The following is a 19,719-nucleotide window of genomic DNA, read 5'->3' as shown; positions in this document are numbered from 1 at the left end:
CTCTTAACTTTTATTTCCCATGTGTGAAGAATACTGAAAACATACATTAAAGAGGAGCAATAACACAGATACCATGTATACTTTAAATTCTTTCTCATAAATGTCTGAACTGTCAGCAGTTTTCCCACTTCCTTACCCATAATTTATGGTCAACGAACACCTCTGGTGTGACTACACAGAACTGAAGCAAATAAATGATTCCTTAAAAGCAAAATGTGAATCAAGAATTATTCTCCAGATCTGCTCTTCAGAGCTGTTCCTTGCTTAAATTTCCAAAGAGAAGATACTCCCTTTCTGAAGTATATCTTTGTAATGAATAACCGATTCCATAAATACAAAAGCTCTTCAAAACATTTGTTACCATTTTTAATAGTATTGAGTATTCAATGTTTGGATTAACCTGATACCAAGAGGAAGTTAAATTTACATTACTGTACCATCAAATGAGATGCTGTGTTTAAACACAGGTGAAAAGACCAGCCTGGTCTGGATATCCACAAACAATTTTCCGTTTTGCCAAACTGACAAAACAGGAGCCATTTCTTATTAATGAAGTGCTAGGCAAGCTGAGGGAGCACTGCTCTTGGTCCCTGTCCAGGAGACAGCTTTCAGCTTGGCTCAAGAAGAAGAGTTTCAAAGGGAGGTTTATCAGGCCTGGGAGAAGACAACTATGAGCTAGACTCCAAGTGTAGGAATAAAAAAAAAATCACACATAAAGAATGAAAAAGAGCTAGCATTTCAGTTTTCCTCAGTGATGAGGCATTACCTCCTGCTATGAAATACAAAATGCTGCCAAGAGTCTTAACGTCCTAAAGTACTTCAGTTTCATGACATTTCATTACCATTGTGCTTAAGAGCTCAGAAATAAATTAAAAATCAAAATTAAAAAATCAAGCAAAACACAATTACATGAAATAATTCCAAATCTATTCAGACGAGACAAAAGAGCTGTCAGATGCAGTACAAAGCCAGAGAAAAGCTGCATGAAAATGAATTGTAGTTTATTTGCTGTTTTGCCTCCACAGAGTCAGCACCATGCCCAACATCTGTGTTCCTGTAACCTACAGAAAATGAGAAGGGTTTATCTCTAAATGTCTTTACAAAAAAACTTAACTAAGAAAGGGTGCTACAATTGTAAATTACAACAGTAAAATTTTGTTGGTTACGTTCCCCAGTATTTGAATTAAACAGACCGTTCCTACTGCTGTGCAAAAAAGGGAGATGATTTAAGGCACAACTTACAGTTTTAAAGTTGCTTCTATTTTATTTTATTCAAAAAAGATTATTTTCCAGCTATTTTAATGATTTTTTTAAAAGTAAAATATGAAAAAGAATTGCATAAAATTAATTTAGGAAGAACAGGGTCTATTAGAAGACTAACCTGGCCAATTCTGTTTCGAGGACTCAGTTGACCATGCATAATAACCTCCATAAAAGCGATTTACAAGTCTACAGAGAAAATACTAACATTTACAGATAGATTTTCCCAATGAATCTGGCTAGCAATTCAGCAGGGTAACCATAGCAACTAAATGTTTTAGCTTAAACATCTTAAATGCACAGACAACAATTTGAATAATAATGCCATCAGTTAAGGCATTATACTTTTATCAAAGAAATGAGTCAAAAGAAAAATGCCAATTAAAATGTTCTCTAAAAAATCCACAGAAGCTGCTAGACCATTTCATATGTACTTTACAGTTTAAAAAATGGGTCACGACTGCTTTATTACTTTACATAAGCAAAATGTTTCTGCCAAGCATTAAAAGCACGGTCAATGTTTTTGCTCTTTGAACAAAACTCATTACCAATAGTAAATTGCCATGTGGGCCAACACTGCTTTGTTTGCAATTTTCATTGCAAGAAAGGAATATGAGCTGGTGAAGTAACAATAAAAAAATCAAAGCAAATCCACAGGAGATGATTCCTCTGGACACAACAGAAATCTGAAAAACAGCGTATGCAGGAATGAAGCACTGACTCCTGTAACATCCAGCTTCACAGACCACTACTAAACATGGAACTCCTGGCTGCTATCTGACCAGTAATGTAGGCACTGCAGATGAAGTGATTACATTACTCTGATTGGTTTTTATTTTCATTAAGGTTGTGAGATACAAGGGAAAACATAGAATGAAAAATGGGCAAAAGAGAGGAACACAGATGACTATAATCAGCATACAGTATACACTATAAATAGGCTAAAAAGTTACAACAAAATAATTTGTGGATGCTACAAGTAGAAAATAGTAGTATCTCTCTCTATATATATATATACATTGAGCCATTATTGCTAGCTGGTAATTTGCATGAAGAATTAAGGGACAGAAGATGAATTAAACGTATTTTAAATGGAACTTTTTATATGAAACAAGATTACAGAAAGACATATTTTCCTCTAAGCCACACAGGAATGGAGTGAGTTAACAGAAATAAAGCTTTTGTTTTTCAAAATACTTTCTTACTATGCCAATTTATAGAAAACTCAGATATAACTTTGGGGAAGGAATAGGAAACAGATTTGCAGAGAGCTATTTTTCAGAAAAAGGGCAGGGAAGGTGGTACTGCTGATATTTGATCTTGAATTTCTCTAAAGTTTTCAGAAGAAATATTAGTCACCATTGAAGGCACAAGAAAAAGGTGACCAGAATCAAATGGCTTTCCCCATGATACACCAAAACCAGATAAAGGCCTGACTGTACAAAGATGAGTGAGACATTCACAGAATCCTAATCCTCTAAGTCTGAAAGTGGCCGAAGTTGGAAAAAAATACAAGTCTTCCCCAAAAGGGGCAAGGATTAAGTTACTCTCAGATAGTCTATTAGTACCTTCCAATTTTTAAATTTCAAAATAGGGAGTGGATAGCAGAAATCTAGTCATACAGCTCACTGGAAGTTTGACCCACTTAGCTCTCTACCTTTTTCCAAACCTAGGAAAAACATCTTGCACAAGGAAGGATTAAATCTTCTCTGTGTCTCTGAACTTGTCGAAACTGTGAGGAAATAAAGGGCCATATGTGTTCTGATACAAATTCTGGCAGTACAGCTCAAAGACCTAAATGCTGCTCTATACTGACAGAAAACATAGATCTTCAGTCCCAATGATTTTGATCACGCTACACCTGACACCATCTTGTCTTAACCTTCCGGACACATTAAAAAAAACCAGAATTGAACAAAAGATGTTCAACAGGCAATTGACTCAGAAATGGGGAATAAAGGACTCAAGACCAGACAAGATCTGAATGGGCAAGTTTCTATTTCTGTTAGTGTCTAATGCAAAACAAGTTGACCATGGATTTGAAACCCTCAGGCCCATTACAGACTTTTACAATGTCCCCTCAGATTTCCCTTTTACAGGAGTCTGGCATACGAATTATCAAACAACTGACAAAAAAGGGAAGTGAGATCCATAAAGAACCGAATTGCTGTACTAATTTATCATTAGAGGCACAAATATCTGAAGTCTCTAAACTGCAAAGAATTTCAGGAAAACAAAGCTGTACTGGTAGTGGTCCTGGTCCATTATGTAAGTCAGGAAAATCTCTTTATGGAAAGAAGTGTGTTCCAAATCCGGAGAAATGAAATAATCCCCCCTGCAGAAGTGAAGGTATCATCACCACCAATGTTATCATCCTGAAATCATACTAGCAATTAAAGATTTTTAGCTTCTTAAAGTTAAAGAGATGTCTTTAACCTCCACACCTATTAGGACAAGCTCCATGAAATCTGGACCCTCCACTCCAAGAGAAAAGGCTCTATAAATGATATAGGTAAATGAAGGTCGCCCTCTCAATAAATGGGCTCCCTCTGGAGCCCATTCTCCTGGCAAAAGCTCTTGAAAAGAGGTGGGGAAGAAGGTTTGAAGTATAGGCTAGGAAGACTGACTGCTGTAAACAGGGTGTTCAACAACACGGGACAATATGGATTCAGAACAACTGTAAACAGCCTGAATCCAAATAAAAAGGAGACAAAAGAAACAGGAAGGATTCTCGGCTCTTACCACTCCTGGAGAAATACTGACATGACTACCATGAAGAATGAAGAAAGTGTGCAAGGATGTTCTGAGGATAATTAGACAAATTATTCAGAAAGAGAAGCCAAAGTTGTGGCATTTCAAATCTGTAACTTGGCTCCTGTCAAAACGCTCATGTGAAGCTTCCATATTATGTCAGTGTGTGCACAGAGTTTCTAAGAGACTGAAATACTTGGCTACTACTAGCTCAGATCCAGTTTCCCTCCAGTGGACTGTCTTCAATTGAGGCTTGCAGTCCATGGGCCATTCAGAGTTGTATGGTCAAAATAGACTTCGTCAGAAAGTAAACCACAACATGCTATGTTATCTAGTCTCTGGGAACTTGAAAGAAAAAAAATACCAAAAAAAGCAACTTTATTTGTCTTAATCTTTCAAGCATGAAATACATCTACTATCAGATACTGGAATTCATACAGCAGAGAGCCTGGTAATCTGCTATTCTTATTTCAAGGTTTGGGGGAAGGATAGGGAGTTATTTTTCCCCTCTACAACCAAATGTTTAAAAGCCTTGCCAAAATGAAGCAGAGTGAGACTGTTTAAAAAGAACCACAGCAACAAAAACAGGAGTGAGTGGAGGGTGAGTAAAAAGGAAAATCCAAACCACCTGCTGATTCTTGGTAGCATCTGTCACTGTACAAGAAGTGGGAGAACATGAAGGTAATGCTTGCCAAAGCACTTGAGCATCATTCATCGATCTGGTTGTATCAGGTAGCACAGAGCCTACAGAATATCAATCACAAACAGAACAGAATTTTGGGAAACCTTGACAGAAATCTGTAGAGTACTCAACTGTGCTTTGCAACAATGCTTTAAGGTTTAGTAGGAGTTGATACAAGTGTTCTTCCCGAAGTGAAAAGCAAAAGCAGCTCTTATTCATGTCACTAAGATGTTCAAGAACAAAAGGTCACTTGCACATTTACCCTTCATGTAGGTAGGGAATATGGCAGTGTCCTGAGATGATATCTTTGGGGGGAAGATGAGGGGGTGTTGTGGAGGCAAAAGTGTTTTCTTATCAGAAGTTAAGCCTGCTTACTGGGGAATGACATGATGGAGACGTGATCTGCCCAAGAGATTGTGCTTTTCCTATAACAGCATTTCTCAGGTAAGAGACTAAATACAAAAGAAAAATCCTTCCTAGTGGAGGGTGGATAATGAACAAGAAGTAATAATCCCATAAACCAAGGGTGTTTTCAGGGTTACTGAAAAGCTCCTCAGGCATGTCTTTTGGTCTCAATGACCAAAAATTTATGGCTGATTCACCCCTTTTAAAGGGATACTGGGTACCAGCATGGATACAGACCAGAAATACCAACCATTGCTTCCCATAACCTGTATAGAGACTGTAGACAAAACTCTAATGGAACTCCAGCCTCTAACTGAGGGAAACAGTGAGTTGGGGCAGACTCTAAAATATCACAAAGGTCATAAGGAAATCTGGTGACACAGGAACTGGGGGGAAAAAAAAAGCTCAGAATATTGTGTTTATTTTGTGATGGTGCAGACACATTCCTTTTTCCTTCAGCTATTGCAAATGTTCTCCCCTTACTGCCAGAACAGGCAGCACAATCAAAAAACATGTATCTCAAGTACATCTCTGTGTATGAAGAATCAAAGCATCAGGCAAGATATCTAAAGCTTTTCTCTTTGTTATGAATAGACCTAGAGAGAGAGACACAGACTTCTTCTCGCTGGATGATAGTGGAAATTTGGTTTCTTGAATCTGAGACTTGGGAAAAGGATCAAAAACGAATTTTTAGTATTTTCCTGGGAGCAACCTTCTCAATCTGTACTTGAAGTCTCAATACACCAGAACACCCAGAGGGAATAAAATGCCCACAAATCCAATAGGTTGATCTGGCAAACAAGTTTTGCACAGCTCTACACTCAAAATATGCAGAAAAGCACTTGACAGTGAATACAGGATGCTAATATGCAAATGCAGAATTCATTCATTCACATCTAATTTATGCCTTTTGATTTCTTCAAAACTTAATCCCCTACAATTCTTAAAGAGGTGAAAAGAAGGATTTCAGGGGCAATAATTTTAATATACACACATACACAGGGATAGATCACACATATTATTATGCAATTATATATTATTCAAACATGTATCTATAAAGGACCACATTCAGCTAATATTTCTGGACAAAAAGTCTCCTCTTTAAAGTGCTACCATAATTTCCAAAAACTGTATTCTCATACCTTTGCATAAGCAGTTGTCTTGATAAACCACTGTTTGAGGTATTTCTGCTCCACTTTTGCTCCTGAACGCCACGAGCAACCATTGTCATCCACCTGTTCATTAGCTAGAACAGTCTGATCCACTGGATCCCAGTTAACCAAGGCCTAAAAAAAAGTTGCAGGAAGAAAAAATACTTTCAGCAGCTAGTTAATAAACAGAGTTTTACTTTACAGATTGCAAACTAATTATCCAGAAGCATACCTTGAAAGTTTACCTGAGTTTTCTATATTTTTGAAACATCCATTTGAATCAACATCAACTCAGCTGGAAAAGTTTTGAACATTCATCTTCTCAGAACTCAAAAGACCGAAAAATGCAGTTGGCAAGGTTTGTCTAGACTGATCATGCTAGCAAGATAGGCTGACACTTGACTGCTTGGCTGTAATATATAAGTAAGATTTCTAATTGACTATACTGCAAATAACATAGTCTGATGCTTAAAAGTTCATTACTAATCCAAAAGTGTTGAGTCAAACTAAGGCGGATGAGTAAACAAGGATGTCCAACTCAAGAAGACAAAATCACCAAGAAGTATTACAGTGGTCAACTATATTTTAAGTGAAAGAGTTGATATTATCTGTATGTAACTAACTGCTGTCAACTACGTGAATCACTTTTGGAATCCTCTTTCCTTACCAATATAAATGCATTAAGTGAAAATCTGTAAAGTGAAATAAATGTTGGTGTTCAACTCCACTCTTTGTATTTCGAGCACTTAAGTTAACTGAAATACTAGACAAAACATACTGGGAAAGGAGCAAAAATTAAACTCACCCTCTCCCAGTGTTGAACAATTTAACTGATCATTTATCAAAAAGGATCTAAGATCACAAAAGAAAGTGGCCTTAAATGCTATACATTGACTTGAAAAAATGAAGAGAAAGAAAAAAAAATCAAAGCATTAGAGTAATCTATTATATTGAATATTATTCAGTATTTAAGCTAAATCAGTCTGACTGAAAAACAGTAGCTACAGTTCCATAGAGATCTAATACATTAAACATTAAAAAAAATTCAAATTACTTCTTTGGGTATGGGGAGGACTTGAATCTCAATAAAAAATTAGTAACTGCAATTATATTGTACTTTATATTTTATCTATCATTGATCACCTTCTGACCAGTTTCCAAACAACTAATATTGTTTACTTTTAAATATGCTACATATTCTTACAAATAGTAAATAACACAACCACTTTACAAATCTTATAATGAGGAGAGCTAAAAGAAAGAAGCAGAGATCCTCTTGCTTAGAAATACTGCTCACAACTGTGTGAGAAAAAAGTCTGACTACACTGATTTATAAAACATCTATTATCATTAAATGAATAAAAGTTACTAAATGATAAATTGAAACTTGCCTTCAAATGAAGCTTTTGTGAATTCAGACTTGTATTTAAACTTTTAACTTTTTGCCTACCTTTTATCTGTTACCAACCAATAATACCACACCAGATTTTATAAAAGGCTTATGAAAATTCATTGGGAAATTAAAAGAAATCAATATATTCCACTATTATAAACCTATTTTCCAAAATTCCAGAAAATACAGCCTCTTCAGTAATAATAACACACATTATGAATGTGGCTCTAAAGTAATGATCTTTTAATTTATAAAGTTCTGAAAAAACGCCACACAAAGTTAAAGAGAGATAAATCAGACAATATTGAGAAGTAATAAAATGTTAGTTGCATAAAGTGGTATTAGCATAAGCTTGTTTTAAACTGGCTGTGACTCAAAGTTGAGAAAAAAATACCATTTCTATTTTGATGGTATTTCAAATTTATTGTGAAAATTTTAGAAGGCAACTGAAATGATTACATAATTATTTAGCATAACAAATCTACCTGTTACAACTCATGAGGCTGTATCTAAATAAATCCTGCAAAGCATAAAGCAAATGTGCATTTAAGAAATCGTTAACTGAAAGGTCTTGTCTTTGAATTTTTTAAGTTACATTCCTTCCATTTCACACAGACTTTTGACAAATATCTAGAACCTGGCTAATAAATGAAATCTTTAGTTCCTGCTTGTACCTCACAAAGGCAACTTCTTGACAATGACAGCCTCTGAAACTATGACCCCAGGAAGCTGCTGAAAGTCATCTACACAAAGAAAGCTCAGTGCAGAAGTGTTCAGAGCACACCAATTATCTCGCTCTCCTCATGATGCCAATTTAGACAATATGCTTTTAAAACAGGATTCATCTTGCCTAACTTCAGGTCTCTGAAGTGTAAGTATCTATCTCCAGGCTTGTTCTTTCTGGATCCACTATGGATTCCAGGTATCTGATCAAAGTAACAGAGTCAGCGCAGGTATTAACTTCAGTGAGACATTACATCTGGCCAGGTCAATAACCTCTACAGTATATTGACTAGATGAGTACTGCAGGAAAAAGGGAGGGTTTTGCTACAATGAATAAAGGTGCCCTCTATGGATACTGCAGCACTCAAACATTGTTAATCCTCCATAATTGCAACTCCTGGACATACTGAGCCTGTGTCTCCCTGCCAGGGTAATTTCTGGTCAGACACACAAACACTCTTGGAATAGAGCATTAAATAACACCCTACTTGCCTTATTCTTATTGTCACAGTAAGGCTATGAATTATCTCTTGTACCCAAAATGAAACTAATACAGGAGACTTCAAGCTGTGCTTAATACATATTGCAGATACACTGACAACATGAGACAAATACATGCTTTAAGTATATATGACTGTTCAAAAAGACCCAGGGTTATGGGTTCTCTCTGCCATCTGTTTCCTGCCAAAAAGAAACTGGTTCATATCCACCAGAGATTACATCCCCTACAGGTTGACAGATGCTGATTTAAGTCCTCAAACTGATCCTTGACTTGAAAGCAGATGGAAGTTGGAAGTAGATTCAATGACTGGTATCCAAACTCCACCAGGATCCCACAGTACTTGGAGTCTGAATGCAAAAAATTATTTTGTATATCATCCCTGCTTTGAATGAAGCAGCAAGCTTGTACTTTTCAGATTCACCTGGGTTCACTTGTCAAACAAACTCACAGATAAAAATAGGTTTGTTATAACAAAGCTAGAGGGTTAAAATTTTTTATTACATGAAAAAAATAATTACAGAAGAAAAAAAACCCCAAATCCCAATCCAGCATGCTAGTATACATCAAACATTGAGGGGTTTTGCTCCTTGTCATTTAAGATCTCTGAATACAAATGCAAATAGGAGAAATAGCTCAGTAACACCCTGCCATCCTAAATGCTACCTTTCACCATCAATCTCTTTTTCCAGATTCAGAGAATAACTGGAGTACCTCCTTAATTATATCCTAAGGGGTTTCCTGGTTTCTACAGAATACAAATGAAGTATCAAAGCATATTTAACAAATTTTAGTTTCCATTTTAAATTAGAAATATTCACTAAATTGCCACTTTGTTAAAGCTGTTCAGGTATTTTGGAACTGCTGTGCCTTGGCTATACAGAGACCTCGCTGGATTGTTCATTTAACATCTTTGTTTCATCTTGTATTTAATAAATAACTGAAAGCTTCGCTTTTCAAATAGTCAGGTACATGTTATTTACAAAATATTATAATTTCTTAATGTAGTGGTAACTGATGAACAGCTGTGAAAGTCTCATGAAACTTAATGCTTCTTTAATATTTTGGAGATCACAAATAGGGTTCAGGAAAACGATGGTTATGTACCTAATCTCCAATTATCCTATCCAAACCCAGAAATTCTGAGACAATTTCATTACAGTAATGTTATACACGTAAATAATCTCACTGCAAAGAGACTTCAAATGACCATCATGTCATATATTTCTAAGAGGGACGATAAAATCTAGAAAATTCAATATTAAAGTCAGGAAATAAAAAAATTAAAAGCTATATTCTGGTCCTGCACTTCATTGCAAATCTCTGACAATAAACACTTCTGACTTGACTTGCTACAATGGTCATTCATGTTAGTTAGTTAGTTATAAACCATTACATAGAAAATTCTGTTATATATAGAATTAATTCTATTTTATAGTGATTTAAAACTAACAGAGCACAATCACTTTATGATCGTGAATGGACAATCCAGAAATGTGCCACTGACCTGAGTGATCTAAATTAGTGTAGCAGCAAAATATTGAACGTCAACGTTTGTACTCACCTCTTTTTGATACACTAACCCAGCTTCAAGAAGCTTAAGAAAGAGATACTGTGTCCATTTGTAGTACTCTGGTAAGCAAGTGGTTACCTCCTGTAGAAACGAAATAGAATAAAAATTTCTGAAACGATTCTTAGTATTTTCCTACACTGTTTTAACTTAAACAATTAATCCAGGAGTGTATAATATATTCCACAAACATTTATGCACGTATTCATATATAATACTTACAATGAGTGATATTCACCTCTACACAAAACCAGAGAACATGGGCTTTGTGTGGGTCTAATGCAGAGGGAAAAGCTTCCCTGTTAACATGGGATATAAAACTGTGTAAGATAAAAGCTGATAGATGTAAGAACAGAAGATGAATGGAAATGATCACAGCTGCAAGGAAACAGCAAAACTACGGAAAAAAGTAGACTTCTCTCAAAGAACCCTCCTAGCCAGGCTGCCTTTTCCACTGTTGCTCAGCAATGAGAAGCAGGAGCCGAGGCTGTCGATGCTCAGCAGGGAACGGGCTGAGTGAAGCAGGCAGAGTGAGGAGGCTACTGCTGAAACTGTGGGTGCAGGAGGACAGTGGAACAGTGCTGAGGAACCCAGGCTGCTGGCAGACAGACCATGGAAGGCACACAGGATGGAATACAAGGTAAGATCTGAATTTCAATAGGAAAGACTTGGGAAGGAGATCTCACATTCAAAGGTCAAATAAGCAACTGTTCCAAAAGGCAAGGGAGCTCTAGGTTAAAGTACGGAAAAAATTATATATAAAAATCACAAATGAGGAGGATGGTAATGCAGGAAATAAAGACAGATAAAAATAAAAGACAACATAAGAAGGAGGAATGGGAGTTAAGGAAACAGCAAGCAACAATATAATGAACAGCTTTTTTAAAACTTGAAAACATTTGCTACTTGCTATGTTTTTAGTCAACTGATAATTAAAAAACAAGCTGCTTACCAATGGCTTATGAAGCTCCATATTTTAAATGTTTGTTCTTAAAAAAATCTAATTTAAAATAAGCATCTTAATATGCATGACAACTAACAGATTTCATCATTACAGAACCCTTGCTTTCTCAACACAAACACAGGTTTCACAGGTGCAATGGAAACCCACATACCTGCTTGAAATGGAAGATGACTTCTACACCAAACTTCAAATAAATGTGAACATCTCTTGATTTTAAAGTTACTGATATAAAGTAAGCCACTGATAAAATTTATTCCATTTGGAGTAGTTATCAAGCATCAGGAATAGCTCCAAATGTGAAATGTCTGTCACGTGGGCTTTCCCATCATCCTAGCTTCCCACTACACACAACTCCTGCCGTATCATCTGCTACTCAAATGACATCTGAAACGCTCTAGCAGAAAATTTTTATTCTTTTTCTACAACTTTATATTCTAGTTGTTTTGAACTTTATATTCCAATGCTGAAACATTGCTTTTAACAATTAATATGACCTTTGAATAAACGCGCCTCAAAAATGTGTATAAGAGGCTTTCAAGATCAAAAAAAGACATTTAATGGCAAGTTTTCAGCTCAGCATGTGAAGACCTAGTAATGAAAAACAGTTGCTTGATTAAAACCCTTTACTCTGCGCTGAAAAAAATCCGACTTGATAAAAATCTGATTTCCATCTTTGCAACTAAGCACATTTAAGAGTTGTTCCCCCCCCACCATCCTGCTTCTTCACACAGTGAAAACAGTTCTTGTTCCAGTGTGATGCCACTACAGGAAACAGTTTCATCACTGGAGTATCAGATGCACAAAAGAAGAGACACAATCGCTTTCAGTACAATATGAGATTATGTTAGCAATAAGCAAGTAGATAGGACAACAAAAGTGAGCTGCCAAATAAAAATAGAAAAACGATTGAAGATTTGTCCTTTTGGCCCTGAAGGGCAGATGTGTGTCAACTGAAACAAAAAGATTACATTTCCCAATCTAAACAAGCATGTTACAAGACATGCAAGCTTGAGCTACAAAATACAACCTAACTCCTGGGAACTGAATCCCATGTACATGCTCTCTCACAAGGAGTAAATAGAAATTTCTAAGAAAGAAGTGTAGGAGACTGCATCACCGAAAAATAATCTGCTGTGTGGTCACTGAGATGCAAAAAGATCACTCAAGCTCAGAATTTAATTTTATAACCATGAAGGTGCAGAGTAACATTTCAATTTAATGAAGAAAGATAAATTACATCACTACCAAGTGAAATGAGCTGCTGAAGACAAGCCAGCAAACTTTTGCCAATCTTGAAATGTGTTTTGGTGAGTTTTTTTCCTATCATTTATCACAGTAAGATTCACTGTTATAAATAATTTTCTGTGTATTCCAGTTACTGACCTTGATTAAATGAATGATGTCTGGTAAAAAGTTTCTATTAGGCCGCCATCATGCTTAAATTAAGGTGAATGTTAACTTCTCTATTTTTACTCTATACGCACAACATAGATCCGCAGAACATTAACAGAACTATCTTAACTCAGAAATACACAAAAGAGTTTATAAAAGGGTTTAAAAAAATAGCATGCTGGAGCTGCTACACCCTGCCAAAAACTGTACATTTCTGCCTCTCATTTGCGATCTGAGTGCTGGTGTAACAGCATACATATAGAACCCCGTAACATAAAGCAGTACAGTGAATATACATAACATATGAATATATGGATATTACCATATTTTTCACAAAAATAAAACACCTACTAAAAATCAAACTCTTCTAAAAATATGTAAGATGCTGCTCAGCTGTCCACTGCATGTGCTCTTCACTGCTCTGTGACAGATTTAGTGATCACCCATCACCTCAGTATTTCAAAAGGTAATAAGAAATGGGAGGGAAAGCATCTCCCTCTTCCCTCCATCTATTCGGCCTTTTACTTTTGTCAGCTTTAAACAAATACTCTTACTAAAATATATCTATGTCATTGGTTACTGTTACTGTTCCTTATTCCCATAGGAATGACACTCATTCATTAAAAGAATTCATTACAACAACTAAAATAAATCACCTATAAAAGTGGCTTGTTTTTAAAAGAGCAGATACTGGCAAGGAATAGGAAAGACCCGTATCCTTACCAAAAACTACCTCACTTAATCCATTTATTGAAGCATAGTAATCTGTTCCTAACAAATACCATACCAGAGGGTTGTGTTACTTGTTTATTTATTCAAATAAATTCTCAGTTACAGATTAAATGGTAGTATCACAATGTGGATTTGATATCACTGCTTCCCAAGTTGCAATGGGTCCATGCAAAGGTCAAAAAGCCATTCACTATTATAAAATCTGATTTAAAGAGTCCCTTTCAACCCTTTCAACTACCAAAAATAAGAGTAACCAATAATAAAGAATCCTGCATTAAAAAACACAAAATCTGGATGACAGATTTTGGTGTTTAATAAAAGAAAAACTAATTTTCAAATGCCTTGTTTTAAAATTCATTATTTGTTCTAAACCTGCTCCTTTCTGACAATTTTCTATTATGAGTCTCTGACCTTATAACTTGGCTTGCATTTTAAAGAAGGTTACAACTTCAAGCTACTTTCAAGCTATTTTTTAAAAAATAAAAGTAATATTTATAGCCTGCATGAAAAGATTTAAATTTTTTGAAGATCCACCAGGCTTTATGAGTAACATATAACTAGACTGGAGATAAGCAATTTCCTAGTTTATTAATAATAAATTTATTTTAGCACAGTCTTACGCTGTCTTGAAGACAAGCATGTTGCGCCTCTTTATAGGGAGATAAGAAGAAAAAGTTTGGATAGATTTTTTTCAAAATCTATTTGGGAAGATAAAACAATCTTTAATCAATTATCTGCCTATTTTGGTTTTCAAGAGCATGTACCACCTCATCTAGAAGTATAATTATTTGATTTCCAGAGGTTTAGAACTACACCAACCTACATTTCTAAATTAATTTGAATATTTGTATTTTAAAGACTCTTAGTTTTATGCTTTATTAGCTACAAATAGAAATGTCATACAGTGCCTACATTTTGGAGCATGAATATCTTTTCGGGAAAAAAAAGTAGCCTTGTATCAACAGTTTCTTATTTTTTTTAATTTAATTATAAGTAGGGTCACTGATTATCAATGGTAGGTGGATAAGAAAAAAGTTAAAAAAAAAAAATCTATCTACTGTTGGTTTTATGCATGCTTAGGCAGCACATGCAAATGACAACTTCAAAACTAAATAGAAAATTATCTCCACAAAGAAAATCAAGCAAAGATTTAATTTTTTTAAATGTACAGAATGTACAGAGCAGACAGGGAACAGGAAATTAGTCTCATGCAAAAAAAAAAAAAAAAGTCATTTGGAATGCAGAAATTGAAATTACTAAAAAACCTTCCCAGAATGAGCTACTTTCTAGGAGAAAGTTACAGATTGATAATAACAGTGGTGAACTGATGGCTTCCTGGGAATATGCACTCAGTCTGATGACACTCCTAAATAAAATAAAGGAAAAATGCTATATGCTCTTCATTTTTTGCTGCTGAGGATATAAATCATTGAAAATCATATTGCCTAATTCCCCTGAAAATCATGTTTCAAAGAAGTGACAGGCAGCTTGCTATTGTACGGCATGGTATTTTAAAAAAATCTGATCATCAGGAATGCTCAGATTATAGTTATCTTAAAACCAAAACATAATGTTGAGGATTATTTAAAATTTTCAATGTGTTTTTAATGTCTCTTAGAGACATTTTTTCCATGCTCAGATTTCAGCTTTTCAACCTTCCATCCGAGAAACATAAATGTTCTCTCACTTACTCATTTTTTAAAAAATCTCTCCCCAAAATCACACCATTTTCAAAGTGATTTACAAATATAATACTTCTTACTTGAGGCATTTAAAATACCTCCATGTTTCAGGTAAAAAATCACATTATCATTAGTATTTAAAACTACTCTAAGGCAAAGTACTTACAGAGTTATTTTATGCATTTAATTTCATTTTTTCATTTAGATTTTCTGTTTAGGAGAGCAATTTTAGAGTGTCTTTGTAACCAAACGGAAATAATCTAATTAGCTTTTAATAATGTCTTATTTATGATATCTTATTAGATAAGTAAGTTCACTGACAGCTACAGCACAGAAATACCTGCACATTTTGATTTGTAAGACAGAGAGAACAATGAAAAAAACTCCACAGAAAAATAAAAGGAAATTTCTAGTATTGCAGGTGCACTAGGATTTGTTCACAATAATTTTATCAAGCAATGAGATTTAACTAGTCTTCATATTCCTGGACACAAATCTCTTGACCACCAGACGTGACTTTGTACGCAGGCAGACTCTTTAGGATAGTTATATGCATTAGGTATTCAAAATGGATTTTTTTTTCTTTTTTCCACTTCTCCGTTACCATATGTAAAATGTAAAGTTTATGTAAGTTTCCTTCCCATCATCTAAGCACATACTCTAAACTGGCCACAGAGGACAGTTAACATAAAAGGTTCACACTTTAAAAAGGCAATTCACCAACACCAAAATAAGGATCTAAGTAAGGTGAATGGGTGTCCTCCAGCACTATTTGGTAAGTACTATGCAGCGGCACAATAAAGGGGCAGATTTAAGCAACACCAATGAAATTAGATTTAAAACAGGCCCCTGTTTTGTGTAATGGTCTTGGTTAAGTAGATCAACTCATATAAAACCTGTTTTTCTTGGATTGTTCATAGGAGTCACTAATACTAGAGGGTCTTTTGCAGCCTCACAGTGTTTCGTAAGCATCTGATTTAGAGCCATACAAGTACAGAATACTATTTTAAAAATACTCCTTACTTCAAATAGCTCACTTTTAAGATAAGCACTTGCACAGCACAGTGCTTTTCTGTGCAAAGAAGCTTGAGCTAGCCTAGGAGCAGTACACCTGAGGCAATAAGATGCTCTGCCCAACCTAATGAGCCCTGCACAAAAGCAGGATTTATCGGCCTGTAAAACACTGCCACAGCTTAGCCGTTCCATTTCCACAGGTTGCTTTTTCATGGCCAGTTCAAATATCTGTGCATTTCGAGGTCACGTAAAATTTTGGGCATCATTAATTTTTTGCAATTAATAAACATATCTCTTTCTTTGGCTACCATTCAAGGTTACTCTTACTCCAGTAAGTACGGCAGGCTTTCCAGGTAAAACAAAACTCATAAACCAAGGAGTGCAAACCCTAACATGTGTTGTGGTCCACGGAACATTTGTCGGCTGTTTTAAAATCTTACTTTTCAAAAACACCAACTATGTGTCCCTGGAGCATTCTAAAGAATTACAATTACACAGCAGTATAAAAGGAGTTAGTAACAGAGTATCAAAGTCCTTTCCATAAGTATTCAGAGACTCCTGACAGTTCATTAACCAAAACACAGTTTACTAATAAGTAGGTACTTCTTACTTAACCAGTAATTTTACTAGTGAAGGTAACTCTCAAATAGGCACAGAGATGACAAATTATTTTTCCCTGTGTACTTCTACTTCTTGCCATGGTTTTCAATACTGCCAGTTTTCCATCTGTTCTTCAGGACTGAAGGGTCAAACAGAAATTCATACACAAGAGATTAATTTTCTCAATTTTCTTGAAATGCAGCCTGCATCACTGAACTCGTGTGTGCCTACACACAGGATTCCACTGCTTTCAAGGTTTGCTCCACTACACAATCAGGCAACCTCTGAGATATAAACAGCTTTAAACATTAGATGCCAAGAATGTGTGCAATGAATCTTCCACAGCAATTTTTTTATTTTCAGAGCAACTTTTTTGCCTACCAAGAAAACTTAAATTTTATTTTAAAGGCTTTACTGAAAAATCCTTCCATATATGAGACATAACAAAATGTTTTTTTAGATCCATGACATACAAAAAAACAACTTCACCTACATGATTAAATAAAACAGATGGCATGTCTCAGACTGTCAGAAAACTAATGCTTTTCCTTTTCAAATCTACAATACTGCTATAAAAATCCAAGATTAGCATCTCCATCACTCTATTCAAAATCACATTAAGGTGATAAGCAACAACTATTGCTGAGAATATAAAGGTAGAGACTGACTCTGATTCACTGGTAAATGCAATAATCTCACAATCGCTTCAAACACTAATTTCTTTTTTATCTGGAAAATGACATTATCTTATGTCTGATCGTATTTGGTAAGTTTTTTAAGGTGAACACCTAATTCTCAAGCATTAGTGTTTTAAATAAAATTTCTGGTTTCCAAAATGATCCTGATATGAACATCTATGAAAATGCAGGCTTATACTTCAAAATCTGGAAGAACATAACTGAGCCACCATTTCAACTTACTATCTTTAAACTCTTGACATATGCATTGAAAACAGCACGTCTCAAAAAACACATACCTTAGCTCAAAGGCATTGCTGTTTCATAAATATTTGTTTATTGCCTTATTTCTAATACAGAACATTGATACCTCAAAGAGATGAAAAAGCAAATACAAAATCAAAATTACTTCAAAGATTCTCCTACACATTGATGTTATCAGATGATATCAGCATGTCAAAAATTAGGGAAATACAATAAAAAGCCCAATTTTACAGTTTAACAACTTAAACTGGTCACTGACAAAGATCCCTGTATTGTCATAAATAAAATGGTGAAATTCCATGGGTCTCAATGCTGCATCATACAACAAAATAAAGCAGTATCCATTTTAAAAGAAAATCTTACCCTTTCCCATGTAAAAGACAGACCTACTGCATCAAACTGTTTCCTCATGTGTTGAATATTACTGCAAAATAAGGATAATGAATTAAAAATTATTAGCTTGAGACATTTCTAACATGTGATCATATAAAAAATCTGATGCTTATAGAGTTCTGAGAAATCAAAAGCACTAGTTAACCTCCAAACACTATGACCTCATCAGCAGTAAAACTCAGAATTGCCAGAATACTCATATAATAATTTTTAAAGTCCCTAATGTATGCTGGTCCAATTTCCATAGCTATCTATATGAGGCAAAACATTTTTTCTCTAGATTTGAATGCAACTAAAAGTAAATACAGCACTGCAGTTTGAAGGAAGCATTACTCAAGCACCACTTCTTACTACTTTTAATTATCTTTACTGCGATTGAGTCAAAGCACCCTGCTTAAATCTCAATGCAGCAGGGGACACTTCTACTGCCACCTTATTCCTGTTCTATTCTGGCAATGCTAGCCTAGCTATATTTTCCTGTGGGTCTGCTAATTGTGTAGCTGTAGAATAACCTGAATAATCTTACCTATTCAGCTGAAGATATGCCCAACAAAAATTCTCAAAAAAACCCCACCAGTTTTCTTTCTTCTCTCTGATCAACAGGCTGATCAAACCAAAAGTGTGGCCTACAACACCAGCTGAGTCAGTGCAAAGGAGGTGGTGGGAGCATGTATTCTGAGAGGTGACAAGGACCTACAAAACTTCTGGTGGCAGCATCACCATGGATAAATATTAATCAGTTGTGACGCTGTCAGGTTAGATGCTGCCCTGAATGAACTGTATTATGAATGTAAAGTAAGATACATCGGGATATACAGTGAAGCTTTAGTTTGAAAATGTACTAAATACACTTTACCAAAATACCCACAATTACACAATATTAATTAGTGACTTCGTGGGAACTCATTCACATACTGTAAAATGGATTAAAATTTCTTACGGACTTTTACCTTTCTGCGAAAATATATTCTGTCAGACAAAGTAGTATCTATCCTCCCAGAGTGGCTAAGTTGACAGTCCTGAAACCAAGCATTTAATTCTGACCCAGAAAAAACTTGCAGTGCTGAATAATTGAGTATTGAATATTATAATATTTAAGTTGGAAAAGTATCAAGAATCTTAAAATGGGACCAGAAGCATGAACAAAACTCAAAGATACAGCATTATCAAAGAAGGAAATGGATCAAGGTCTATAAAGATACCACAGATGGATTACTGTGCCCAGAGTACAACAAACAACTTCACTTAGGAGGACTGGTTTCCAAATAATTTTTAGAAACTGTTTACTTATATCACTTTTTACTCATTGTAAAAAATATTAGGAGAACATAACACACCATTCTGCCAAAAATGCTAAAAATGTTCACAGAAATCAGCAGCAATAATGACTGCTTAGCACTTTCCAAGATCCAGTCTCAAAAAGCCCCAACCATCTCCTTCCTCTCTCACATGGTACAAAAAGCTGCTAGTAAATCCAACCACATAACTCAAAATTTTCTACTGTGCATTTTATACTATTTTATGTGTAATTTATTTTACCTCACCATAATGAAATTCTGATTTATTT

At 35.2% G+C, this 19,719-nt stretch overlaps 1 protein-coding gene across 1 annotated transcript in view; it reads right to left on the bottom strand.

Annotated features, from left to right (window-relative positions):
- LARS2 (leucyl-tRNA synthetase 2, mitochondrial) overlaps positions 1-19,719 on the bottom strand; it is an 83,035-nt gene that overhangs the window by 48,510 nt on the left and 14,806 nt on the right. The window contains exons 5-7 of the mRNA XM_014889646.2: positions 18,123-18,183; positions 10,429-10,518; positions 6,241-6,384 (exon numbers count right to left, since the gene is read on the bottom strand). Coding sequence (XP_014745132.1) covers positions 6,241-6,384; positions 10,429-10,518; positions 18,123-18,183 — 295 coding nt within the window. The remainder of the gene's footprint in view (positions 1-6,240; positions 6,385-10,428; positions 10,519-18,122; positions 18,184-19,719) is intronic.

This window comes from Sturnus vulgaris, chromosome 1 (assembly GCF_052056855.1).
Source record: "Sturnus vulgaris isolate bStuVul1 chromosome 1, bStuVul1.hap1, whole genome shotgun sequence".
Classification (NCBI taxonomy): Eukaryota; Metazoa; Chordata; class Aves; order Passeriformes; family Sturnidae; genus Sturnus; species Sturnus vulgaris.
Note: the sequence above shows the minus strand (reverse complement) of the source record. Positions and strands in the feature narration are given on the sequence as shown.